This window comes from Heloderma suspectum, chromosome 1 (genome assembly GCF_057233095.1).
Source record: "Heloderma suspectum isolate Gila_16-S chromosome 1, 16-S_ref, whole genome shotgun sequence".
In the NCBI taxonomy this organism is placed as follows: Eukaryota; Metazoa; Chordata; class Lepidosauria; order Squamata; family Helodermatidae; genus Heloderma; species Heloderma suspectum.
The window spans coordinates 322,845,516-322,870,396 of NC_139458.1; the positions used below are offsets into that span (position 1 = coordinate 322,845,516).

At 41.3% G+C, this 24,881-nt stretch overlaps 1 protein-coding gene and 1 long non-coding RNA gene across 14 annotated transcripts in view; one reads left to right on the forward strand and one right to left on the reverse strand.

The window, feature by feature from the left end:
* Positions 1-6,000, forward strand: part of LOC146359425 (uncharacterized) — a 41,771-nt gene extending 35,771 nt beyond the window's left edge. The window contains exons 4-5 of one of the 2 annotated variants that reach the window (XR_014786653.1): positions 2,149-2,213; positions 4,875-6,000. This is a non-coding gene — a long non-coding RNA (uncharacterized LOC146359425). Of the gene's footprint in view, positions 1-587; positions 2,104-2,148; positions 2,214-4,874 lie in introns of those variants that run through there. The other variant, XR_014786654.1, reaches the window with a different exon arrangement.
* The window catches only part of FYN (FYN proto-oncogene, Src family tyrosine kinase), a 147,397-nt gene that overhangs the window by 10,508 nt on the left and 112,008 nt on the right, over positions 1-24,881 (reverse strand). For 5 of the 12 annotated variants that reach the window (XM_084827331.1, XM_084827332.1, XM_084827333.1 and 2 more), the window contains 7 exons: positions 22,189-22,446; positions 20,288-20,384; positions 17,984-18,082; positions 16,226-16,329; positions 15,007-15,156; positions 6,946-7,101; positions 3,608-3,787 (listed from right to left, as the gene is read on the reverse strand). In XM_084827331.1, coding sequence (XP_084683457.1) covers positions 3,608-3,787; positions 6,946-7,101; positions 15,007-15,156; positions 16,226-16,329; positions 17,984-18,082; positions 20,288-20,384; positions 22,189-22,435 — 1,033 coding nt within the window. In that variant the 5' untranslated portion in view covers positions 22,436-22,446. Of the gene's footprint in view, positions 1-3,607; positions 3,788-6,945; positions 7,102-7,534; positions 7,700-15,006; positions 15,157-16,225; positions 16,330-17,983; positions 18,083-20,287; positions 20,385-22,188; positions 22,447-24,881 lie in introns of all 12 variants that reach the window. The other 7 variants (XM_084827336.1, XM_084827339.1, XM_084827338.1 and 4 more) reach the window with 2 other exon arrangements.

Below are 24,881 nucleotides of genomic sequence, written 5' to 3' on the forward strand. Positions count from 1 at the left end.
GACAAACACAATGAAGAGCAATCTTTAATAAGATGAATCAGTCACTTCGCATATTTTTTAAAAAGATAAATGGCAGTGCTCAGTCATGGCTAAATCATTAAAAGGAATTCTTACCACTACTCTAACAATATTTTGCACTGATCTCCTGTGCGGATAATGTATTTCAAAGGTCAGTTCGGAATGCTTAGTTAAGCATTCCCTGATGAAGAAAGTGGCTCAATCAGACGACAATGCATGGAGCCAGGATCTAATTGTCTTAGGAAGCGGAAATCAATAACCCTTTCCATTTAAGGCAGCATAAGATGCAGTAATATATAAAAATGTCAAGATGCTGTGTTAAGGGAAAAGAGCCTGGTATAGACTGCAGAGTGGCTATGGGGAGGGAGGATGGGGAGGGAGAAAGCTCTTCCAACATTTGCCTGAGATTAAATCACAAAAAGGATAAAAGCAGTAGTCCCACTAGCTGAGGAAAGATAATTTCCCCAGTAATTTACTGAAATCTGAATGCTGAGAAAGTATGCCATCCCTGAAACAGAAGCTGAGAAGACATCTTGGTGTTATGTAGTAACAGTGCACTTTTTGCACAGGTTTTCTGGAAAGCCCTTGACTTCCCTATTTGGAGCCTGTCAGCAATTCTCAGATCGGTCTCCATTGTTATACAGGAGCCTGATAATATGGATCCCATTGAGACATCAAAATTAGAGATGAAATACAACATCACACAAGTGGATTCATGCAACGCAACTATCCCCCCCCCTCCCCGCAGCTTCCCATGTTCCTAAACTTGTTCTGGAGGGTCCTCTAACCCTCTAGAACATAAATTAAGGGACTCCCCGTCCCCCTTCTGTGGACAGAAATTGTTTCATCAGCAGGAAGACTTAACTGGATACCACCCAACGTTTACACATTCTCCTGAAGCTTCAGGAAATATATCCTATGAGAGCAATATAGCAATGTAACAATCTGTCCTAGTTGACTGTTGATCTCCTTTCCGTGAAGGATTTCAAGGAAAATGAGCAGAGTTATCTGCCAGGGATGATGTATTGATAGGATATTCTGTCTCAGGAATGGATTTAATGATAAATACTGGGTCCCTCCCAGCTCTCTGCTTCCATGTGCATGGTGATAATGTGGATTCTAGAACTTGAAACCCTGTGTGTTTGAAAATATCGATGTCAGTAACAAAAAGCAGTAAACGGGTTTTGGAACTATAGGACAGGACGTATGACCACACTATCCACAGAAACTGTGTATTCAAACAAGAAAGCAAAGGAAGAGGATTGCCTCTATCCCCAATATAATCTCTTGAGTATTTGCTGATGATGGTGGACAGCTTCTTGTACATTTCAAGCACAGCACAAACCATCACTTTTCTTACATGCTCTGAAGCCATAACTGACAGAATCAGCTATGTCTTCAAGAACAAATGTAATATATAGAATGCTAGAGTTCTCAAACTACTTCGGTTCTGTCTTAAACAAACAAACAAAAGCAGATGTTCATCTGTACTCTATAAAAGGGTTGCTATGAAATACTCAGAACAGTCTGAGAAGGGCTGCAGAAAACAATCTGACAACCAAGTAAAAACACAATTAAAATATATAACCAAAGCATCTTTTCCTTCCAACATTTTAAAACAGTAACGTAAAACAGATTCACCCTTTGCTAGATTTTCACCCACAAAGTGGGTATGCATAGAAAAATATGCATACAAGTATTTACAAAGGAATCTAGCAGAACTTGGATGTTGCTGTACAATGAGATTATGGGGAGTCTCTCACTTAGTAGCAGAAATAACGGGCATGAAGACAGAGGCAATTTTAATGCTCTGGTGCTGGAAATTTTTTGAAAAACAAAATTCTGTTCAAGAAAATAATGCTATTTTCATGAAAAAGGGGTTGGACTCGATGGTCTTATAGGCCCCTTCCAACCCTACTATTCTGTGATTCTATGATTCTATGGGGTTGCGGGGGAACACTCTATTGCTGTGAGTCTATCTTGTGTGTATCTGCATAATTGCTTTTATGCTCCTTTGTCTTGTGGTAGATACTATTTTTTCAGTTCCTTGGGTAAATACATGATTTAATTAAAGTTGATGAAATTAATGTGGATATGTTGCTCACTACGGTTTCCTATTTATATGAACAGGGATACTGAAATGTTATGATTCAAGATCGTTAAAGTGAGTCACCAACTGCTGTTCATCCGAGCAGGTAGTCCCAGGGTACTGTGGCCAATATTTCTTGACCACTATCAGATTGTTATAAACTAACACTGTATTCTACTCACAATTCATCTTGGCATCCCCAAAATATTTAATCCCGAGATAAAGCAAATGGCAACTCTAGACTCTCTAATTAATCAAAGGCTGCTTTCTTTAGTTTACATTTATTTAGAAGTTAAACAGAGAATAACCAATAAATTCAACATGCAAACAAATTTAGAGGCTATGTTCATGCAGAATCAAAGCAAGTATAACTACAGCAGGCATTTCCCAAAGGTAGTAACACTGCTTCAGTATTATTCACTTGCTACTTACCAGTGCAATGTAAACTAGACACTCAAATATAGCACTATTGGTGGGTCAAATCTTCCATCGGTTGCCCAGTGAGAAAGCCCAGAATCACACTGGCAGGCAGCAAGCATAAGATAGTGTTCTGAAATAGCAGAGCTTGCTACTTTACGAGTAGGGCATAGTGGATAAACACTGGGTTTGAACACAGCAGACACATCTTCAAATTCTTACCAAGGCATGAAATTTACCTGGAGGGAATAGGCTTTCGGCAAGACATTATTTTTCAACCAGTGTGGTGTACTGGTTAGTGTCAAACTAGAGCTACAGAGTGCCAGGTTCAAATCCCCACTCAGCCATGAAGTTCATTGGGTGACTTTGGACCAGTCATTTTCTGCCTGAGCTATGTCACAGGGTGGTTATGAGGATAAAATGTGGAGGAAGAGAGCTATGTATGCTACCTTTAGTTCTTTGGACAAAACAAAAGTAACAGATAAAATCAGTTGCCTCAAAGGGTAGTCTTGGGGATAAAATGAGATGAGAATAAACTGAAACAGGTGTTAACCCTCAGATAGAGAGGGAAAGAAATCTAAAACAAATGTAGCAGATGGCTCAAGATAGGATTGGGAAGTCACAAAAGGTTTAATGAATAAATATTCAAGAGAAATCACCAATGTTGAGTTCAACCTTGTCCTGTATTCATAACTGGTAAAGTACATTTAGAATCAGTATTACCTATGACAATACACATTTAAAGCATCTAGAAAGACACATTATTAGTACTTTTTCATTAACCTCAATTCTGTGAATAAAAGTTTGCCATGGAAATTCAGGGTTCTGGTTAAAAGTATAAGAAATTTGCTTTAAGCAGTCTTGAATATGCAGGTCCATTGTTAAAATGCTGTACGGAACCAAGTATGGGAACACCAGCCTATTTATCCAGGCTTTAAACATAATAGATGAACAAATGGTTAATTGTGCAGCTAATCTGCATTAAGCAATCTAATGCAGTACTTCTCACTACAGATGGTTACTTCCGTCACATCTACAAGCGCCTTAAACATGTTATCAATGAGGGAGCAATTCTTAACCTACCTTTACTCATATACTCTGTGACAATGTAGATAGGTTCTTCAGACACCACAGCATAAAGCTGGACCAGTTTGTCATGCTTTAGCTTTTTCATGATCTGAGCTTCCTCCAGAAACGATTCTGGGGACATTGTACCTGGCTTCAGTGTCTTTATTGCCACTTTAGTATTACCATTCCACGTACCTACAAAAAATCCACAAATACTGTCAGTGGAGACATCCCATGCCTGGAGAGCTCAGAGAACACCATTTGCATTATTGTAAATATTAAAGAACAGGAGTAGTAAAAGTAAATAAGTGTGACATCTAAGAGGCAGTGTACACTAATGCAGCTGCAGAATTTTGGTTACCCTGTTAATTTAATCTAGAGCCATCCACTGTAGTACTAGAGCACGGGCATAAAACTTCAAGACCGAGGGCCAAATTAGAGTCCCAATCTGGGCCTCCAGGGTTCTCCAGAAGGCCTTTCCCCAACCACTGATCTTTGATGGTTCCCTGACTTTCAGTCTCCCCCCCCCCTTCTAAAAGGTTGAAATCAGGCTGAGTTTCTGGCAGTAAGAGCTTTAAGCAAAAATATGCTGGTATTTTTACTTTAACCCATTTGCCTTTGGCCTCACTCCTTTTGCTTTCAGCCTCACCCATGGCTGGAATGTGGTCCCAGAAAGCTTCTCTGAAATACTGTTTGGCCCTTGGGCTAAAAGAGGTTCAACACCCCTGAACTAGAGGGATGAGTACAGATATGGGAAACTGGCTTTAAATCCTCAGTTATAAAGCTCACTGAGTAACTAAGGACATGCCACTGTATCTTAGCTTAATCTACTTCACAGAGTTATTGCATGGCTAAGATATAGCACTGAGCTCCTTAGAGGTCATTTATCTGCCTCTGTTGGCAAGAAGCTCTGGGTTCTGAGCATCTTGCATAAATCAGCAGAATTTATTGGACTAAATTGTTATGATTAATGTTTCAGTGCTAAACTTAGTTCCATTTACTTGAAGGAAGTCAATAGAAAAAAAAAATCCTAATGGAAGACTATGTACAGCACTGGCCAAACCAGCACACCAAATATATTCTTTATTTAAAAAAATTAAAACACAGAGAGAAGGAATTCATAGTCTCTTGTCCAAATTAGTTCTGCACTGGATCTGAAACTGTGAGCATGGTAATGCAGGGATTCATACATCAGCTAAAACAAATTTTCTTGTGATGTTTGATCTGTTTTCAACGCAAAGGCTGTTTTACTTAGTAATTATCCCTGAATTTTGTTTTGCAGTGTTCTGAAATGAGAAGACTTATTTTTAAGTGGAAAAAATAACCAGCAAATTGGATCAAAGAAGAGGTTACGTTGTTAATGTGAACGCACATAGTTAATTTGTCCTCACATATATGGGATAACTGGCAGTGCGTATACTAAAAAACCCCACAACAAAGTTGCTAAACCTGCAATCCTAAACACAGTTATCTGGGAGTAAGTCTCACTGAACTCAGTGGGACTTAGTTTTAAGTAGACACGCATACGATTGCACTGTTAGCTACTTAATTGTAACTAGCAAAAGGCCTGTTTTAATTATACAGGGTGTTTCAAAAAGATGGATCCGATTTGAAATTGGTGTATCTCTGCAACCACAAACCGCCCATGAATGAAACTCTTACCACTTGAAAGGGTGGGGCATAGAGTTTCAAATGAGAGCCAGTGCAGTGTAGTGGTGAAAGTGATGGACTGGGTGCTGGGACAGCAGGGTTCTAGTCCCCACTTGGCCATGGAAGCTCACTAGGTGACTTTGGGCCAGTCACAGACTCTCAGCCCAACCTACCTCACAGGGTTGTTGTTGTGAGGATAAAACGGAGAGGAGGAGGATAATGTAAGCCGCCTTGGATTCCTTGCAAGAGGAAAAAAAAGCGGGATAGAAATGCAATAAATAAATAAATAAATAAATGATTACCGCTAGATGCCTCTCTCAGTGCACAAACAGCGCCACATTGGCACCTGCAGGTTCGTTGTTTTCTAAATGACACACTGCCTCAACGTTACATAGGCCGCATGGGGCCCCAAGACTTGATGCTACACTCTTGGCCCCCAAGATCTCCAGACATTACACCCTGCAACTTTTTCTTGTGGGGATACGTCAAAGAACATGTTTTTGTGCCACCATTAGCGACTAATCTGGATGACTTCAAAAACAGAATCACGGCAGCGGTGACTTCAGTGGAAGAAGACACTTTGAGAGGTTTTTGGGGCGAATTCAACTATCGTCTCGATATTGTCCGTACAGCAGGTGGAGGGCACATGGAGCATTTATAAAATGGTTAGTAAAACTTGATAACTCATTAAACCATTTTTAACTTTTGGTGTAATTGTAACATATTGTCATTGTGAAATATACTGCTTTGAAATTGGGTCCATCATTTTGAAACACCCTGTATATGTATGTGTACATGTGTGGAAGGAGGAACTGTATATTTCATCAGACCACCCACCATCAAGGATAAAGGCAGCATTTTCCCTCACCACAACATCTAGTGCATTGCTTTCCTCATAGATGTGTGGAAGCCATTCACTTGTGTGGGCAAAAGTAAAGGGGTGAACTTGAGAACAACCCCTACAAGCTAAACCTGACCTGTGCTACCTACCCCTAGTTATTCTGGTGTATGGGGCAGGTTTTGTGCCTCTCCAGTTGCATCCCAAATTACTTTGTCTATTTACTTTGTCCAATAGAAAGTAGAATAGAAAGTACTGTGAAATGAGCCAGCACAAATTTGCATAGCCCAAGCCTAGATTCCATTTCTTGGACTGGCTAAAAATGATGGAACTTAGGAACTGGCATACAGTATTGTCTTCACCCAAATGCAAACTCTATATCTGCTGCAAAGCTCCAATACCATTCTTGCAAGATCAGTGTTACGCAATCTGTGACACTGTGCACTTAGGAGGTGGTTCGCAAGACACGAAAGCCCATGGTGAGGCTGCAGTGCGTGTAAGGCGCATGCAGCTGCTATTTTGCATATCCAACCCCTGCTCAGGGGTTGTCATGTTGTGTGAACCTGGCGAGCATAGGTTATGTGAGGGTTAAACAAAGGGGTTTATACAAAGGGGTACCCATGGGTATTGCGACTCATCATAGGTTAAATAACCCATGACGAGCTGCACCGTGTCATGTGAACCAGGTCAGGGTGGTCTAGTCTAAGTGGACTTGCACAGCAAATTGACAGACTAGGCCTTTCCACTGATGGATCATATCAAAAATGTAGATTTATGTGGCAACATTATTTCTCTTGGTTTCATAATGCCTTTCATGATGGCTTTATGTATCCAGCCCAAAGAGAACAGTTTTTCACTGCCTTACCACTCCACACTTCAGCAAAACAGCCCTGACCCAGCTTCTTTTCCAGAAACAATGAACCGCGTGCAACTTCCCATGCATCCTTAGCCAATCCGACAGTTTGTGGAGTGTGATTCGATGCAACCATAGTTAAGTTAAAACATAAACCATCAGCTTTCTCTACAGGAAAGGAAATTAATAAAAGAAATACTTATAATTCACATAATTATTTCATGCACAGAGAAAGATGGAAGGTGGTTTTGTCCTTCGGTGTCCGTGTTCAGTTAATTTCTAGATAGCAGGCTCATGACAAAACTTTGCGTCACTAACAGATTAGAATGTGTGAAGCTTGATAGTTAAGCTGAAGGCAGTTTGTCAAACATGACAAGTAGAGGCAGGGGAGGATATGATACTGGCTTCTCCCCTGTACAAATTACTCAGTGCTTAGAATGAAAAGTTTTCCATGTCAGGAGCATGTTATTCTAAGCAGTTGAAGACATCTGCTCTCTGATGCTGCTGGTCACAACTCATTTTGTTTCCACATTCCATCTTCCATACTTGTCTCCAAAAGGTGGGAGACTATTAAAAAAATTAAAATGTTTTCTCTGCATACCCATCCATACTTCCCCAAACTGCCCATTTCCCAGTCTCTTGATCAACTGTAGTGATTCTCGTGGAATTTCCCAGACATCTTTGGTTTTGACAGACAGATCAGTAAGCCTTGGCATCCCTTTATGACAAGGGACTACTAAGCGGCAACAAAGACCTGCAGCTCTCTCTGATGAAGCAGAAGTGAAGCATAGGGAAAAGAAAACAGTAACATGAAACAAACACAGCAAGCAAGAAAAACAATGTTAGTAAACAAGTTACATCATCTGTTAGTAGCAATCCAAAAAGAGCTTGAAAATAAATACACCGCACACTTAAAACATTCGTTTTTGAAACTCTACTTTGGGACCTCCATATCACGAACCTTTAGTAATCCTGTTCTTAGTTTTGTATAATCCATTGATAAATCATCTCTCAACTGCTTTTTGTTATTGCAACATTCTGCATATTTATATAGTTGGTATAACATGATACAATATTCATTTAAAGTATCCGAGTGATTCTCAGCCTCTCCCCCCCCCCCCCCACATTTAATGTTATGGCCTTTATGCAAGTCTGAATTTCAAACAATTGTTTTAAGTTATATATTGTGGTTTGCATTAAAAAGAAGCACAGCAAAGCTAGTAAGATTTGCAAGAGTTTCTCCCCCAGGTATTCATGGACAAATGCCCTAAGTGTTGGATGTGTTTGTATTTTAATGTTGCCACAGATTATGACTTCACTTCTCCCAGCAGATAGGCAAGCCATGATCCAACAGATGAGTATGGTCACTACAGCTGGGGCTTTCTCACTGTAGGCTGCAGAATGGCTCAAGCTTACAAGTACTGGTCTTCTGTATCCAACAGTAGGGCCTGACCACTCACATACTGAGAGATTTTGGTGTTTCTTCTACATAATATTTGATAATTTTATTCAGAGAGTAAATATTCTCTTATCAGAAGAGAGGTTTGTTTACAATAATAAGAGGAAGGGCATGTTTGTTTTGCCAGAGTGATTCTCCATAAGCAATCAAGTAACTCTTGCATACATATGAAACAGCAAGCGCTTGCCTGTCATACATTGCATATTTGGGTCAGAGCAGTTCCATATGCAACAAGAAGTTGCTTGATAAAAGCCAGAACATATGTTACCAGAGCGGTATAGATGCTACTTTCCCATGGTCCTTCCATCATCTTCCTCTGATTATGTCCATACGTGAAAAATTACATGGGATTGGCGGATTATGAAGTCATTCCCCAGTGGCACTTCCTCCAGGTGCTTCTTTGTAGTGTTGTGCTGCTTTTTTTTGCTCCTTCCTTGCAATGTGTGAATTAGTTTTAAGAGAAGAATTAACACAAGAACAAAACGAGGGCAACGATATGTCCTTTTTGAAGCATCATACCCCTAGCCCTGCACTCTTTGTTCATCTGAATATTAGCACAATAGAGCCTCCTATGCATCTCCTTTCATCTAATGAAAAGAATGACTTCTTCTATAGAAAGCAAAGCAGAGAAGAACTCTGGAAAATCTCACACAACTCCACGGTGGGCAGTTGCAGACAAATATTCCTACTTGCTTAACCATGGTTAAGAAATTGCCATGAGTTGCAGGATTGTGCATTTCCTAATCCAGCCTCTCCCTTTTGAAGAATAATTTGTTCCTATTGGATCTAACCATGGCAGTGCCAGTGTTAACTTCAGTTAGAGCTAACCAGGATTCTCACTTAACCCGGGTCTCAAACCTGGGAGAAATGTGAGGCAGTGTAAAAGTAAGGCATGCCCTCCTAAGTAACTTCTGCACAAATATTGCTGTTTCCATTGGTCATGTGAACACAGTTTTGGGCAGATTTTAGGCAGAAAAAGGCCATTTTAAAATCATGATTAGGTTTCTTAAAAGAACAGCTACTCAGTGGATTGCAGTATCTACTGCAGGGGTGGGAAACTAACTGGAAGCCACTTTCCATACCCCATAACCCCACTGTGGCCCTCACTCCAGCAGCCACCACAGCCACACTGCTACTGTCAACAATGTGGTGACAATAACCCCACGTGGTGCTTTGCTGCTGAAATACAGCAACAAACCACTGATGACCCTTATTAAGGCAAATTTAGCTTGAAAATGAGCGACATTTGGCCTAAGGCTCCACAGTGGTTTGCCACCAATTTTTTTGTTTACCATCTTAAGAGTGCTTTTATTCACTAACAAAATGGGAGCCAGCATGGCGTAGTGGCGAGAGTGTTGGACTGGGACCCGGGAGACCAGGTTCTAGTCCCCACTTGGCCATGAAACTCACTGGGTTACTTTGGGCCAGTCACTGACTTGCAGCGTAACCTACCCAACAGAGTTGCCGTGAGGATAAAATGGAAAGGAGGAGGATTATGTACTTTATCTAGGGTTCCTTGGAGGAATGGTGGGAAAGAAATGTAACAAATAAAATAAATAGATGTGCTTCCAAATAGTTTGAGGCAGCTTATTTTTTGTTTTTACAGAAGAAGGCCAGGGGGAGGAAGGCTAGGAGAGAATACAGGGGTAGAAGAGGTATATATAGGTAGGATCTGTAGAGAGGAAGAAAGCTGAAAGTCATATCCCATGGTGGCTGGTGGAGTGGGGCAGAAAGCACCAACTGGTTGCCACTAAGAAATCACCTGCTTCCTTATCAGTGGGGATCTGCTGAAGGCAAACGAGACAAGCAGTGGATCATGCAGCACAGTGAAGGGATATGGCTGGCTGATGTTGTCATTGGCCCCACCCAAACAGGGAGATGCTGGCCATTCACCAGCAGCACACCTGCACAGTGCAACTCAAGCTTCTCCCTGCCTCAGATGCTCTCAATAGGCCCATTGTTAAGTTTGAGGGGCATCCTTTCCTTCAGCTGCTGTTCAGTGGTGGCTATTTACTGCTCTCCTCACCAGCTAGCATGTTCACATCTTGATTTGAGCCAAATCTCTAGACTGACAGCCATGCAGAAGCGCCTCTGAAGCAGTAGATTTTCCTGCTAGTTGCAAATATCTGCCATGGATATTCGAGCACTACACTAACAGCAGAGTGCAGACAAAAAGAAACGAACTATTAGCATATGAAAGGCTGCATGTGAACAGAATAAATAGACCTTAGCAGCAAAATGGAGTGCTTTGATGCTACAGAGTACAGGGAGGCAATGCCTGAGAGTTATACGCAGTATTCATTAATGCTAAAAACAGCAGAGGCATAAATGATAAGAACTCATCCAGTTAGCATAACCTTGGGCCAAGCAAAAAGAGAAGGCCAGAATTTTTTACAGAGCTTGCTTGAATATAGCAACAGAGAAACACTGAGTAATGTTACAAACAGAAATAAAATGATACCAGAGTAATCCCAAGCATATTCATTTGTACTAGTTTTTGGAACATTTTAAATACTGAATGATCTTAGACACTGTTATAGGTATGATCTCCTAGAGTCAGTCTATCAAAAGACATTTATTATAAAGGAAGTTCCTTGAAAGATAACAAACATCTTGAAGATAAGAACTTTACATAAGGTTTATAGAACACTGTCTCAAGGCACATGGCTCACATATGTGCATACACTCACACAATCTAAAAAACGTAAAAGCTAATTTAAAAAAACTAAGCAAACTGTACATACATGCATTTCCACTTTTTCAAAATAGTGGTATAATGAAAAGTATGGATTATCAATAGTTTTTCACTGTAATCAAACATGCATGTTAACTATAATGTGCAGAAAAAATTAATATCAGCTTTAAAAAGCCTCAGTAAATTTATTTTAAAAAATAATTACACATCCAATATAGATTTGTGGAAGGAAAGTACAATTAATATTTCATACCAATCATACTCCCAGAAGTTTCTTGAATTTAGGTATTTCTAAAAAATAATAATAAAGGTGGTGTTTGTATCGCTAGTAATATCTGTTTGTATGTAATGCCAATACTTGCTAATGCAGAGAGGAAAAAATATATTGGGCTCCACCTAATGTCATGTGAGTCGACTTCTACTCATGGAACGGGAGTTCCCCTTCCTCTCCTGCCCCCTGCACCCCCCAAATCTCCTTGAGAGGGTCCCCCAACTCTCTAGAACAGATTGGGGGAGTCATGAAAGGTGAAGAGGAGAGGGGGAATCCATTCCATCAGTAGTGTCCATTCTTCCTGCAGATAGACACTATTAGATACAACCCTAAGTATTAATAGTTATGAGTGTTTCTGTTCACATAATAATAATAATGTTTGGTAAAGTATTTTATTTTAAATAAAATATGCATTTCTAGGGAGCTCAATGGGTGCTATGTACCATCTTTCCATACGACCTGCACAGGACTGGTAAGAAGTTAGTCATAGCAAGCAATAGGTATGAACCAAGGCCATCAGTTTCAGCATTTGCATATTGTACTGTATAGTTACAGTGGAAGCTGTTGAAGCATAAGTCAATTAGAAGTAATTTCAGGCAAGAATGTGGATGACATTTGTGGAAACCCTCTGCTAAACAGATTGTAGACCAGCATTCCCCAGTCCTGTGCACAGCAGATTTTTGGACTACAACTCCCACCATCCCCAGCCAACATGGCCAATGATCAGAATTGATGGGGATTGCAGTCAAAAACATCTGTAGGGCACCAGGCTGGGGAAGGCTGTTGTACCGAATCTGCATATTCTAGGATAAAGCCTGTGGATGATGGCAATTGTCTCCATCCCTCCTTCTCCATGGAAACACTGGTTGAAGATATGTGGGAGGGAGAAGGTGGGGAGAGGGAAAGCTAAGACAGGGGTGACCACAACTTAGTTGAAATGCTCAGGGTAGGTAGAAGGTAGACTCTACAACCAAAGAGTGGTGATGGCAGCTTCAGGGACAGCTACCTCTACCCAGGGAAGGTTTAGAGGAGCCACTGTCTTGGCCACATTAAACACTCCAGTCTGTGTATGTGCCAGAGTGTACACATGCACGGATTCCCTTTTAAGCGACAGATATATGTGCTCCCCTGCACATGTATGTGCATGGGTATGCATGTGGTGATCCACCTTGCTATGTGTAAGGGCTTTCACTAGGCTTGTCACCTGCGTGGCCTACATCAGGGGTGGGCAGACATTAGACTTTATTTTTCGCTAGAACCCTGAGGTCCGCCCACCTGAGCCAGGTGCAAAATAGCAAAATAGTGGTTCAGGAAGGCGGACATAGTATTGCAGACAAGATTCCTCTGAGCACATACTCCACCTAGGAATTTGTTTTCAGTACCAGAACTGGGACTCACATACAAATCCTTTCATGCACGAATCTACTCTGGTTTCCCCCCAAGCTTTCTTGATTTCAGCAGCCTATTTTAGGAGGGGGGAAAAACATTTTTCATTTTCACTGTTGTTAAACCATTGGAAGTCGGAATTTTTTCTTGAACATCATCGGGAGATCTACCAGTAAATCTAAATCTACCTTCTGCCAGACCCTGGCCTACGCTGTTCCTAACTAACTAAGGATGCAATCCTATTGGGATAGGCGGCTGCCTCCGAACTCGGAGGTGACCACCTATCCAATGCAGGGCAGGAGAAGCACGGAGGGGATCATTCCCTCTGCACTTCTCTTGCCCTGCATTTGCAGCTAGACAGCCGATTTCGGCTGTCTAGCTGCGGGCAGGAGGAGTGGGGGAGGAGGCTGCCGGACGACTCATAGGATGTGCCATACTGGCATTTCCGCCTTCCCCACCCTGGAACACCCCCTGGAGGGCCCCGTTTTGGCCGCTCCTCTCTCCTCTTCCAAGCGAGGAGCATGGGGCTGTTCCACGCTGACTGCGAGGCAGTGCAGAAGGTGCGGGGGGGAAGGTCGTTTCTCTGGGAATGGACCTTGGAGCGCGGGCTCAGAGGTTGGTTCCCGGAAAACCACATATCCTATGGCCGTCTAGCCACTGACTAGCGGCCATAGGATTGCTCCCTTAGGCTTATAACCATGGAAGTGTTCTCAATGAAAATGTTTAAAGATTTGTAAAGATTTCAGATTATCTGAAGGCTAACAGTACAATCCTGTGCATGTCTACTCAGACGTAAGCTCCAATGACCTCAAGACGTAAGCTCCAATGACCTTACTCCCATGTAAGTGTGTAAAGATATCAGCTTAACAGTGCTTTTAATTCCAAGGATTCCAGTTCAGTATCTATGAAGGCAATGCCAGAAGTTTCATCAGTTTGTTGAGGCCCTTTGTTAAATGGGCTTGTAATTTTACTCAGCTCTTCATTGGAAAGAAGATTTGGATAACATGATTGAACAGGTATTTGTCAAAAGAAGCTTGCAAATAGCCCCACAGAATTCAAGGGCTAAGTGAGCTATTAGCCCATGTAAGGCCGCTAAGGAAAATATGTATAGCCTAAGTATTTTCTTATTTTCACAGAGGACTTTAAATCCCAAAATTATCAATAGTTAATATATCCATTCAGGAGACTGTGGCTGTCACTTAAAACGACATCTGCTAAGTGTATGCATCTGAAAACAGCGTTCCCATGAATTTGCTATTTCCCCTAAAATTAACATGAAGGACATATAAGGGAAATGAATGAGATATTTAAAATCTTCAGGACATGAACAAAAGCACCCCTCCCAAATGTTTATAATGGACTGGTTTGCACAAACAGCCCACCTTGGCTTATTTAAGCCACGGTGGGTTACGGAGTGTGCAGGTGACCATTTTGAATATTTAAGTTGAGACCACGGCTTGTCTTGTCATCCAAACCTGGCGGGGGTGAGTTGTGCGAGGCATAAACAACCCTTGCATAAACCATGACCTGTTGTAGGGTTATTCAAAAGCCGCCTGACATGCACCACAAACCACCATGGCTTATTTAAGTCATGGTGATCATGCGAACCAGGTCATTCAAATGCCTCCGAGTTTTTACAGGTTCTAACATTTAAATTACAACGTTGATACAAAGGTGACGATGAATCTGGGGAAACTCAAAATGAAATTCTGGGTGTGAAAACTTAATTCTAATCTTAAATTCTGAACATAAAGAACAAATAAATGCACCACCTTAACAGGCAAATAAGAATTCTTTTCAGCAAGGATGAAAAACACCTCCCCTCCGTCAGAAATGCTAAATAGCTAGGTAGAACTGCCTAGTCATCCTAATGACTTCTCCAGGGTTTTATATCAGCCTTCCCCAACCTGTGACCTCAGAGTGTTTTGTACTTCAAATCCCACCAGACCCGGCCAGCATGACCAATGGGAGTTGTAGTCCAGAACACCTGGAGGGCACCAGGTTGAAGAAATTTTACTTTGTAGTGGTATAAAGATTTTTCTAGAAATAAGCAATGATTTCTTTAAAAAAAAAATATTTTGCTCTCATCATATGGAAGGTTCACAAAAAACATTTCTTTCCTAAATAATATGTATAAAGATCAACAGAAAATATAAGATGGAATAAAGTTCCTTAATATTTTCTGCAGAAAAATGTTCTATAGATAGCATTTATATTTTACAGGAACTGAGATAATTACCAAATATTTATTTGAAAAATTACCTGAATAATGCTGAACAAGCTGTTGAAGGGTTTCAAACTGTGCCCTGGTTGTAATGTAATATCCTCCATTGTCAAGTTTGCGAATTTTATAATGTTTGACATGATCTCCTTTCATATCATCCCAGTCACGAATAGATAATGAATAGGCACCTTTTTAACATGAAAAATAAAAGCTACATGTAGATAAAGGAAATAGGCTTATTCAAAATCAGGGGTGCACAACCTGTGGCCTAAGGACACCGTTTGTGTGGCCCCCAAGCTTTCCCCATGCTGCTGCCACCAAATTCCTCCCCCCCACCCTCAGCATCATTGCTACCACACCATCAGTGGTGGGACAGAAGCAGCAGTGCTCAACAGGGTCATGGGAGAGGAGGAGGCTTTACCCTGTAGCAGCTGGGTATTACTGGTTTTGTGCTGCCAATGGAGCTGTGGAGTCATCGATGCCCAGTGAGGTCACCGAGAGAGAAGGAGGCTTCCTCCTCCTCCTGGCATCCAAGAAGCAGCCAGGACTGCTGCTTCCATGCTGCCAATGGCAGTGCGAAAACAGCGATGCCAGCAAGGGTCACCGGGAGAAGGTGGAGGACAAGGAAGTGCATGTGCGCATGTGTGCGCATGCATGTATGCGAGTGCCTGTGTGTTTCTATGAGTGTGTGCATGCATGTGCGTCTATGTGTAATACATGTGATAGCACTGTAAAGGCAAGTGTTGAATAAATCTGCTCCAAGTAGCTATTTTAACATCTCTATAGTGCTTTTAAACTCAAGAATAGTTCTGAATTGCTTGACAGTTTATGGGCCATTTAAAACTCATGCCCAGCAAATCCTTTCTCATTACTCAAGCAAAACTAATGGTCAATCATAATATGAATGCTATATATCTGAATAGGATCCCTTTGTCTTCATTTGCAACCTCCCTCTTCCCCTTGAGCTTTGCAGAATTCTACAAAAATGCTAAGGTTTGACAAGTCAACCCATAACTTTGCATCTGCTTTTCTCCACTCAAGAAGATAATGACGCAATCATCCCCAATGCAAAAGTAATGAACTGGATATGATGATTATTCATTAACAAATCATGCTGGATTTAACTTTGGTACTCAAAGGTTACATGAAAAATCAATGTGCGTATGCCAGTTTCAGTATTATTTGAAATTAAGTCATTACTCTGTTTAGCTTCAATCCCCCCCTGCCCCCCGCTTAACAGTTAAAAAATGGCTATACCTTTGGTGGTTTCACTCTCACGAATCAGGTAGGTTCCTCGTGGATTTCCAAATGACAGCAGCTGCCTCTCAGCATCCTTTCGGCCAAGCTTGCCAAAGTACCATCTAAACAAAAATACCGTAAAAATTACATTTTAAAACAGAGGCTGAACAGTATGGCTTAATTTTTACAGGCTTTTATACAGTAGATTGGGGATAGGCAACATGATGCCACAGGCACCAATGTGCCCCAGACACCTTCCTTGGTGCCTACTGAGAAGCCAATTTTTATTTTAACATTGTTTATATTTTGTTTATATGTTTATATTTCCTTACTGGCAGCTGAGATTGCTTCAAAGCAAATATTGCTTCAAAGCCTCTATCTGCTGCCTTCTTAATTTCTCATGAATGCCTCTGGGCAGGTTACTTGTCCTTTGTGACTAGCCATGCCCATCCATGGCGGGCATTTCACAGTTGTGCTCAGGACAGCTTCCCAAATTTTCAAATGTGCCTACAAGCCAAAAACACTCACTACCTCTGCAGTATATCATTTAAGGAGCATTTGTAATAATCACCCAATTCCTTATTGTGCCCTGAGAATATTAACTACAGAACTGTTATGGATAGTGCAAGACTTCTTCTGATCATGAAAGAAAGTGTAGAAGAACGACAACAGCAGCAGTCAATGGCCTGGTTCACACATCATGATAAGTCAGATTTCTAGGGAATCCAGCATGCTGGTGCATGCTGCTTGATCACTCCCACTTGGATTCTCCTGCAAGCAGGAGTGGTTAAACAAACCATGGACTCTCCATCTGTCCATGCTTTATCATGATGCCTGAACCGGGAACTCTCCCCAAACAAGCCAAAGTTATAAGCCATGGTTTGTTGTTGGCTTATGACTCTGGTTTGTTTTAGGAGAGATAAGCCAAAATTCCCAGTTTGGACATCATGATAAACAAAACACAGATGGGGCTGGGGGTGGTCTGTGGTTTGTTCAGGCCCTCCCACTTGCAGCAAATGTGGTCAAGCAGCATGCATGAGCATGCTGCGCGTAAACAATAAGGCAGAATTCTCCAGAACCCTGGCTTATTGTGGCTGAACATGTTCTATGAGTAGCATGCTGCTTCCTCTGAAACATACTGGAAAAGCTGAATGGAGAAGAGAAATCTGCAGCCGTTTAAGCTGCGGTCAGATTAACTTCCCATCTGAACTGCTTACATAGACAGACCTGCTGATAACTGACTATATGCTCATTTAAGATTTAGGCTGAAAACCTATAACACACTTGACTCGACATAAGTCCCTGAACTCAATGGGATTTAATTTTCAGCAGATATGGTTTGGACCACACTGTTAGTACCTCAGTTTCAATGGAGCTTGCACTGACACTGTATTGTGAAAATGCAGCAATATTCCCCAAATCATGAATACAGTTTTTAAATGTTAAGTGTTATCAAAGGATATATGTTGCTCAGCTTGCCATTATTATGCATTTAGCTCTAGCCAGTTAGCGTGTGCAAAATGTAGGCAGTTTATCTTCTACACTAACTCACTAGCTACAACATAAGGGATATCTATCCAGGCCAGGAAATTCCGAGTGTTCTTACTTTGGCCTGATAAAAAGTGCCTTAGTTTTTTTCTTCTCTTCCCACCCAGGTATGAAAAAGGAAACCAGTATGATGTTAGATTATTTGAAAAGCACCACGATCATGCACACAAATGTCTTGCACATCCTTCATGCACAGCACTAAGTAGTAAAATAAAAACAAAAACATACTCCTCTGCTTGGATAGAGTCGACTGGAGCCACATAATTACTGGGAATGTAACCAGTTTCTCCTGTAGTCAAGGAACGGGCTTCCCACCAGTCTCCTTCCCTGAAAAGGAAGAGGAAAAAGCATGAGGAATTTCCACTCTTGATTTAAAGTTACTTATCATAACGATTATAGATGTAACTTGCCACCCTTCATTACAAGTTCATTCTGGATTAGAAGAGACACAGCTTTGCAGGATTCATAATTAAAGGAAGAGAAAGTAGAATATGCAACTCAGTAATGATGGGATGGCCAAATGTATGCTCAACAGCCAAATGTATGCTGAACCCATTTATTGCCCTTAATTTTGCTACTCTTGCCTAGAAAATCCACTAGGTGGAGATATTCTATCACATCCATCAACATTGTGGCCTGTGCCATGTAATAATGGAGAAGATTTTCCAAGTGAAGAGATATGGAACATTCATTGGACTGCTGTATTTTGTACAGTTTGCATCTCTTCTAAAGAATGTGTTGGTGTGGGTTGATTCAGCAGCTCCAGTCACATGATGCACACATGTACAATGGCATACTTAGCAGCCTCTCCAAACTGCACCCCCCTGAAGTGTATAGAGAGAGGCTTTAAAAGCTCCCAAATTTAAAAAGCCACTTTGCATGTAGGTAGTGAGGACTCCAGAATGGGAAATTGAGAAAGAAGTACCACTGCATGAAAGGAAGCTCACAGGAATGGTATAGGGGCAATTTTTCCAGTGTAACTGGTGGATGATAAAAGCAATAAGCTTATCTCCCTGCTACTGAAAGGAGAACAATGCAAAACCTTCTAAAGTGGTCCCTAAAAATTAGTATGAATTGTGTACTGTATAGTGATTCTGTACAATATAGATCTGAACACTGAAATCTTACTGAAATAAGGATGTAGGGGAAGTAAGTCAGCCTGGCCTATTCCTTCCTTCCTTCCCTCTCTGCCCTGCCCCCTCACCAGTCCGCCCAGCCTCTTGCTTGCTGCCAGTTCTCCATATGTGGAGCCAGTGCACCTTGCCCTCCATATGCATAGGATATGGATCATGGCCAACGTGCAATATGCAAAACTTCATTTGCCATGGCTCCAACAGAGATGTGAAGGCCTGGAAAAAAATGGGAAAAATTAAAAAAAAAAAAAAAAGCGGGGTGTGTGTCGGAGGACTGTTCTTCCCCAGCCCCCAAAGACAGAAAAACTGAACAGCTTTGGATTATGAAATATTTTCTTTTAGGATTTCAGACAAAGTATTTATATATTGTTATTCAGCCTTTACTCCCCTCAAAATGCTTTCTAAAAACCATGTAATAAGAACACTTTTATAGAATGACTAGAGATGTAAAATGTCTGGAAATAATGATGCCATGGGGAAAATTTTTTTTTTTAATCCTCTCTGTAAGACTTCCAGCATAGTTATTTCTTTCATTCCTTATTACAATTATTGATCTAAAGTATATTTTACTGATAAACATTTATGCTCAGTTACCCAACATGTGAGTAGAGTCACCATTGTGCATTCTTGACAGTTTTCAGAAAGCAATTACAAATTTACTGAGTTTACTTTTAAAAGTTTTAAAATATAATGATAATTTTATGAGCAAACTAAGTCATACATAAAGGAACAGAAAGGCTGCTTTATGTTCCTAAAGCAGTCTTCTCCAACCTGGATTACAATACCCAGCATTTCTGACCACTGGCCATGCTACCTGAGGCTGAAGGGAGCTAAAGTCCAAAATATCTGGAGGGCACCAGGTTGGGGAAGGCTATCATAAAGCAACAAAGTGACTTTAGATCTGTAATGAGCACTAAAAAAAATTAAGCATTGCTTATTTTTCCATTTCCCCCCAAAACTTCCATTTTCCCTCCCCCCCCACCCACCAAAAATGTTTTTTTCCCCCATGGCCTCAAAATTTCCAGAAATTTTACACCCCTAGGCTCCAAGCCTTTTCCAAATTCATTGTTACAGTTCTATACATCTTTCTGTGCAGTAGCACAAACAGTAATGAGTTTACATTTCAGTCTGGACACCATTTGGCCATTTGGTGTAGAACCGTTTATTTAACCGCCCCACCCTCACACTTGTGGAACCTCAAATTAATTTCAGTCACTTCAAGTAAACCTACACTTCATACTGTTATCCCCATCTTCTCCCTAAAAAAGACAATGTGTGATCCTAATCTAATGTACCACGACTCTTTCAAAACAACAGAGGATATAAGTAGATCAGTGCTGCTGACGTTGCAAATCACGTTACAATAATTAAGAAGGTTATGCAAAAATGTAAAACTTACGAGCTGTTAAGTATCTGAAATTTTTCTCCTTTATGAAAACTTAAGTCATCTTCTGTTCTTGCCTCATAATCATACAGAGCTACAAAAAGAGTTACACCTATGGAAAGGGAAACTAATGTGAATACAACTTTCACAAATTGTCATTGTATTACTTTTTTTTTACAAATGCCTGATTCCATAATAGGAGGAAAAGGAAGGAGGCGCATAGATAGACCGTAGACTCTGTCATCAGATTGGACAAAAAGTACAAAATGTTGTAAAAGTCACATAATGCACAAAAGGTGTGTGCATGAGAGACAGCGAGAGCGAGAATTTGACCTCAAAATCAGAAAAGCACTATATAAATGCTAAATGTTATTTTTGAGCATCTGGTACTTCACATATGTTATCCTTGAAACAATCCTGTAAAACACCTGATGGTTATTATCCACATATTTCAGGTGGGGCCTATCTAAGATCTTGCCTAAGGCCACCTATTGACCTGTTGGGTTTCAGAGTGGCTTGTCGTGACATGCAAACCCAGCACGATGGCTTGTCAGAAAGGGCTACATATCCTCCTGGCAAGAGTGGCGAAAAACCCAGTTGCTCCTTGCAATCTTGCTAATGATATCCCCTCTCTATTATGTCTTGAAATGACACTAGTCAATTCATTCCTCCATCTCGTTGCCTCCCTTGACAGTGACACTTCTTTTTTTTCATCTTTGAGAGATTTTCACATATTTAACCCCCCCCCCCCCTGCTTTCTGGGAGATTTGCAGACATTTAACCTTTTTTTTTCCACATTTGGGGAGATTTGTGCATATTTAACATTATTTTTTTTCCACCTTCAGGGAGATTTGCAGAATTTTTACTTTATTAATGTTTAAAAAACTATTGGGGATATTTGTGCAAATTAGGGAGGTTTGCGAAAGTAAAAATAAAATAAAATAAAGTTTAATTTATGCAAATCTCCCTGAAGGTGAAGAAAATAATGCTAAATATGTGCAAATCTCCCTGGAAGTGAAAGAAGTTCTACAAAATAAATCCTACTCTGCTAATGAGTGCATTTGCACTCAATAGCTGAGCAGTAGAGTAGGCTGCTGAGGTTGTGCAGCAAAGGCCCATGGGATATGTGCCAGGAGTGAGCAGAAGGATTAAGGGGGAAGCAAGCCACAGAGGGCCTAACTGTAGGGAAGTAATGTGGGTTAACGTACGAACACTGTGGCTTATTTTCAGGGTGGCTTATCATGACATGCAAACTGACATGGCTCATATAGGAGATATTTGAACCAGCAATTTTGGACTTCCTGACTCTATAACCCAGTCTCTTAGCTTTTATGGTACACCAGATCTCATATGCACTCAACAATACAAAATTTTATAACCTGAGGTAAATATAGGCTGCAGACTTTGAAACTTCTGTAGCTACTGGCTGTAAGAGTTCTAGCGTTAGGATATTCTCTGTGCAGTATATTGTGTGGGAAGGAATTCAGCAAATGTAGTAGGCAGCATTATCCCAAGGTCAGCTGTTAAGGCTGCAAGGATGAATGTTCTGTCTGTATGAGAGATGTAGCTGATGTGTGCAAGTAGTGTATGTACATGATCCCTGAGCAGGAGTAGTGTGACTGGGGCATGTGTATGTGTGTGCGTGTGTGTCTGAATGGAGCATTGTGTGGAGCATTCTTGCACTGTGAAGTAGAAATGGACACAGAAGGTATTATACCCTAAATAATACTTGTGTGCTCTGCTGTGTTGTGACTTGAGTCCTTTATGAATAAGAACCGTGTCATTGGCCTGAAATTAGAGACGGGTGAGACAAGAATGCAGAGGATCCTCAATAACAGAAAGCCCGATATTGTTATTTTGTACTGACGACACTTCCAAATTTGCTTTTTAAAAAAGATAATGGATGCATTTCTTACCTGTTCCTCCTCTTGTACGCAATGTGCCAGTATGTGAAGAGGAGTTAACACCACCAAAGACGGTCAGTCCCTGTCCTCCGGCTGTGGGAAAGTTGTTGTAGTTTGGAATTGAAGTCACACCAAAACTTGGGTAATGCTGGGGAGTGGGATCTGTCCCATAGCGATAACCTGAACTCTGGTTTAAACTGCCATCCCTCTCGTCTGTCAGTTTTGTTGCTTCTTTATCCTTACATTGCACACAGCCCATTATCTAAAATCCTGCAGTAAGCGATAAAGAAAATACTTTTTTATTTTCATGCTGATGTGTAGCATATCTTATATAAATGGTATGGCATATAAATAGTAAGACCTACAAGCTAACTACAGAGTGAGAATTATTTTGGGGACATACAGGTATTACTTGGTTTGCACATAACGCTAACCCATGGTTTATTTAACCCATGAGTTGTTGAGCTCTGAGCTGTTGCGATGTGTTAACCATGAACAACCAGAAAGAGAACCCATGGTTTAATTAACCATGGTTTTTCAAACCGTGGATTGTCATTACGGTCAAACATAGAACTATGAGTTAACTATGGGATGTTAATCATGAACAACCCACAAAGAGAACCCATGGTTTGATGTAGGGTTGTGAACTGTAGGTTGTTTAAAACAGGGGTTTTCATTACATGTGAATCCAAAATTGTGGGTGGTTCGTTGGTTTTATCACCGGCTACAGAGGCAGCAGGCAATAGTGGTCAAAACCCCCAGTGTCAAGGGCTCCTTGGAGGCCTCTCTCAGTCTAATCCAGTAGCCAAGTCCAGACACAGGCAAAGGAATTCCTTTCAAAGCTTTATTCTTCTTTTACAACTTAACAACTATACTGAATGCAACTAGATCTGAGCAGCACAGTACCTATGCCCTACGTTGGAACAGTTGGTCCCCGTTTGAAAGGGAATTACTGGCAGACCCCTGAACTTAAGGATTAGGGAGAGTCCCTCCCCTTTTCCCTTGGATCCTCTGGGCGCAGCCGTTGTTTGCGCGCCAACCTGGCATTACGCCTCCTTTCCGCGCCCTCCATCTGGCGCCGCTCTCTGCGTCTGTGTCGCGCATCCACCAAGTCTGCTATCTGTGCTTGGTCACTCCCTGGACTGCTAACTAAACTAGGAATGCTGGTGGGAGGAATCTCCATCAGCTGTTGGTCCTGGGAAAGAGGAGCGCGCTCCTCTCCCAGGAGCGACTGCTTTTCCTCAGAATCAGAACTACTCTGGGATTCTATGGGCTCAGTGTCCACCCTGACACCCAGCCTCTTTACATGCCAGTGCTGCAAAAGCATTTGGGATACAGGGAGGAAATGGGTGAAGGAGGAGGGAAACAAACAACTGAGGGACTGAGAAAACAAACCATGGTTTGTTCAATTGCCAAACCCTGGGTAGGGCAACACACCATGGTTTAGTGTTACGTGCAAACCAGGCAAACTTTGGGTTGTTTAAACCATGAGTTGTCATTATGTGTGAACCCAGAATTGAGGGCTGTTCATGGGTTGGTTCACCAGGTGACAGAAGTGGTGGGCAAGAATGGTAAAAACAACAACAACAACCACACCAGGAGCTCTACGTGCCAGTACTACAGTGCTGCAAAGGCAATTGGAATACAAGGTGGGAGCGGGTGAAGGAAGAGGGAAACAAGCAACTCAGGGATTGAAAAAATAAACCACAGTTTGTTAGAATGTCTGCCAGACAAATTCTGGGTAGGAAAACAAACTATGGGTTAACCATAATTTAAATAAACCATGAGTTAGCATTATGTGCAAACCAGGTCTAGCTAAAGGCAAAATACCTTCTTCCTGGGACATCTCCCAGAAGCAACTTCTTGAGCTTAGCATTTGGCATTTGTGCTCCAAATGAGTAACATGGGAGGCCAGCAAAGAATGTTCCTTTAAATGACAACCCCCCGGGTTTTTGCATTGCCAATGCATGATTCCAACATGGCTTAATCCATTTCTTTGCTAGTTGTAATGTAGGCAACACAAAGGCCAGCACAGGATAATGTCTCCCATGAACTGTTCATAGGATATAAAAGTATCTGCACCCCAGGATTTAAGCCTCTATGTGGTCTGTTTCAGATTATAAGAACCCCCCCCCCCGCCCCCCGCCAGCAGTTCCTTTTCTGTAGCTGTAGCTTATTTTTACATTTTTACAGTAAAACGCCTTTAAGAAGACCTTGGTTTTCTGAAGTAACTCTTACCACTGTGGAAAATATTGTTCATAAACCACTGAGCCTTTCGTTACTGATTCCATATACCCAACTTCCACCCACCCCATAAAAAAAATCACCCACACTGAACAAGCTTACAAGAAGAAAAAAAACACCAAATACTTCAGTCTGGCATATGTTTATCAGATATTTATTCATGTTGCAATTGCCTGACATTGGGGCAAACCAAGAGCGTGCACTAAGTGCCAACTCCAGGTTTTTGACTGTTATCAGATATTGCAAGATTTGATATGACAGGTAGACCCTTTAATTCCTCCTACAATCGTCCTCCTTCACTCCATTCACCTGCCATCTCCCAGACTTTGGAATGGCAATGGTGGCTGCCATTGTCCTAAATACAGCCAGGAGCAAGTAGCCATTTTTGTGGCTGAGGCTGCGCCCCACCCCATCCAAGTTGCTTACTCGGAAACTTTATTTCATACAAACACAGCTCCTAT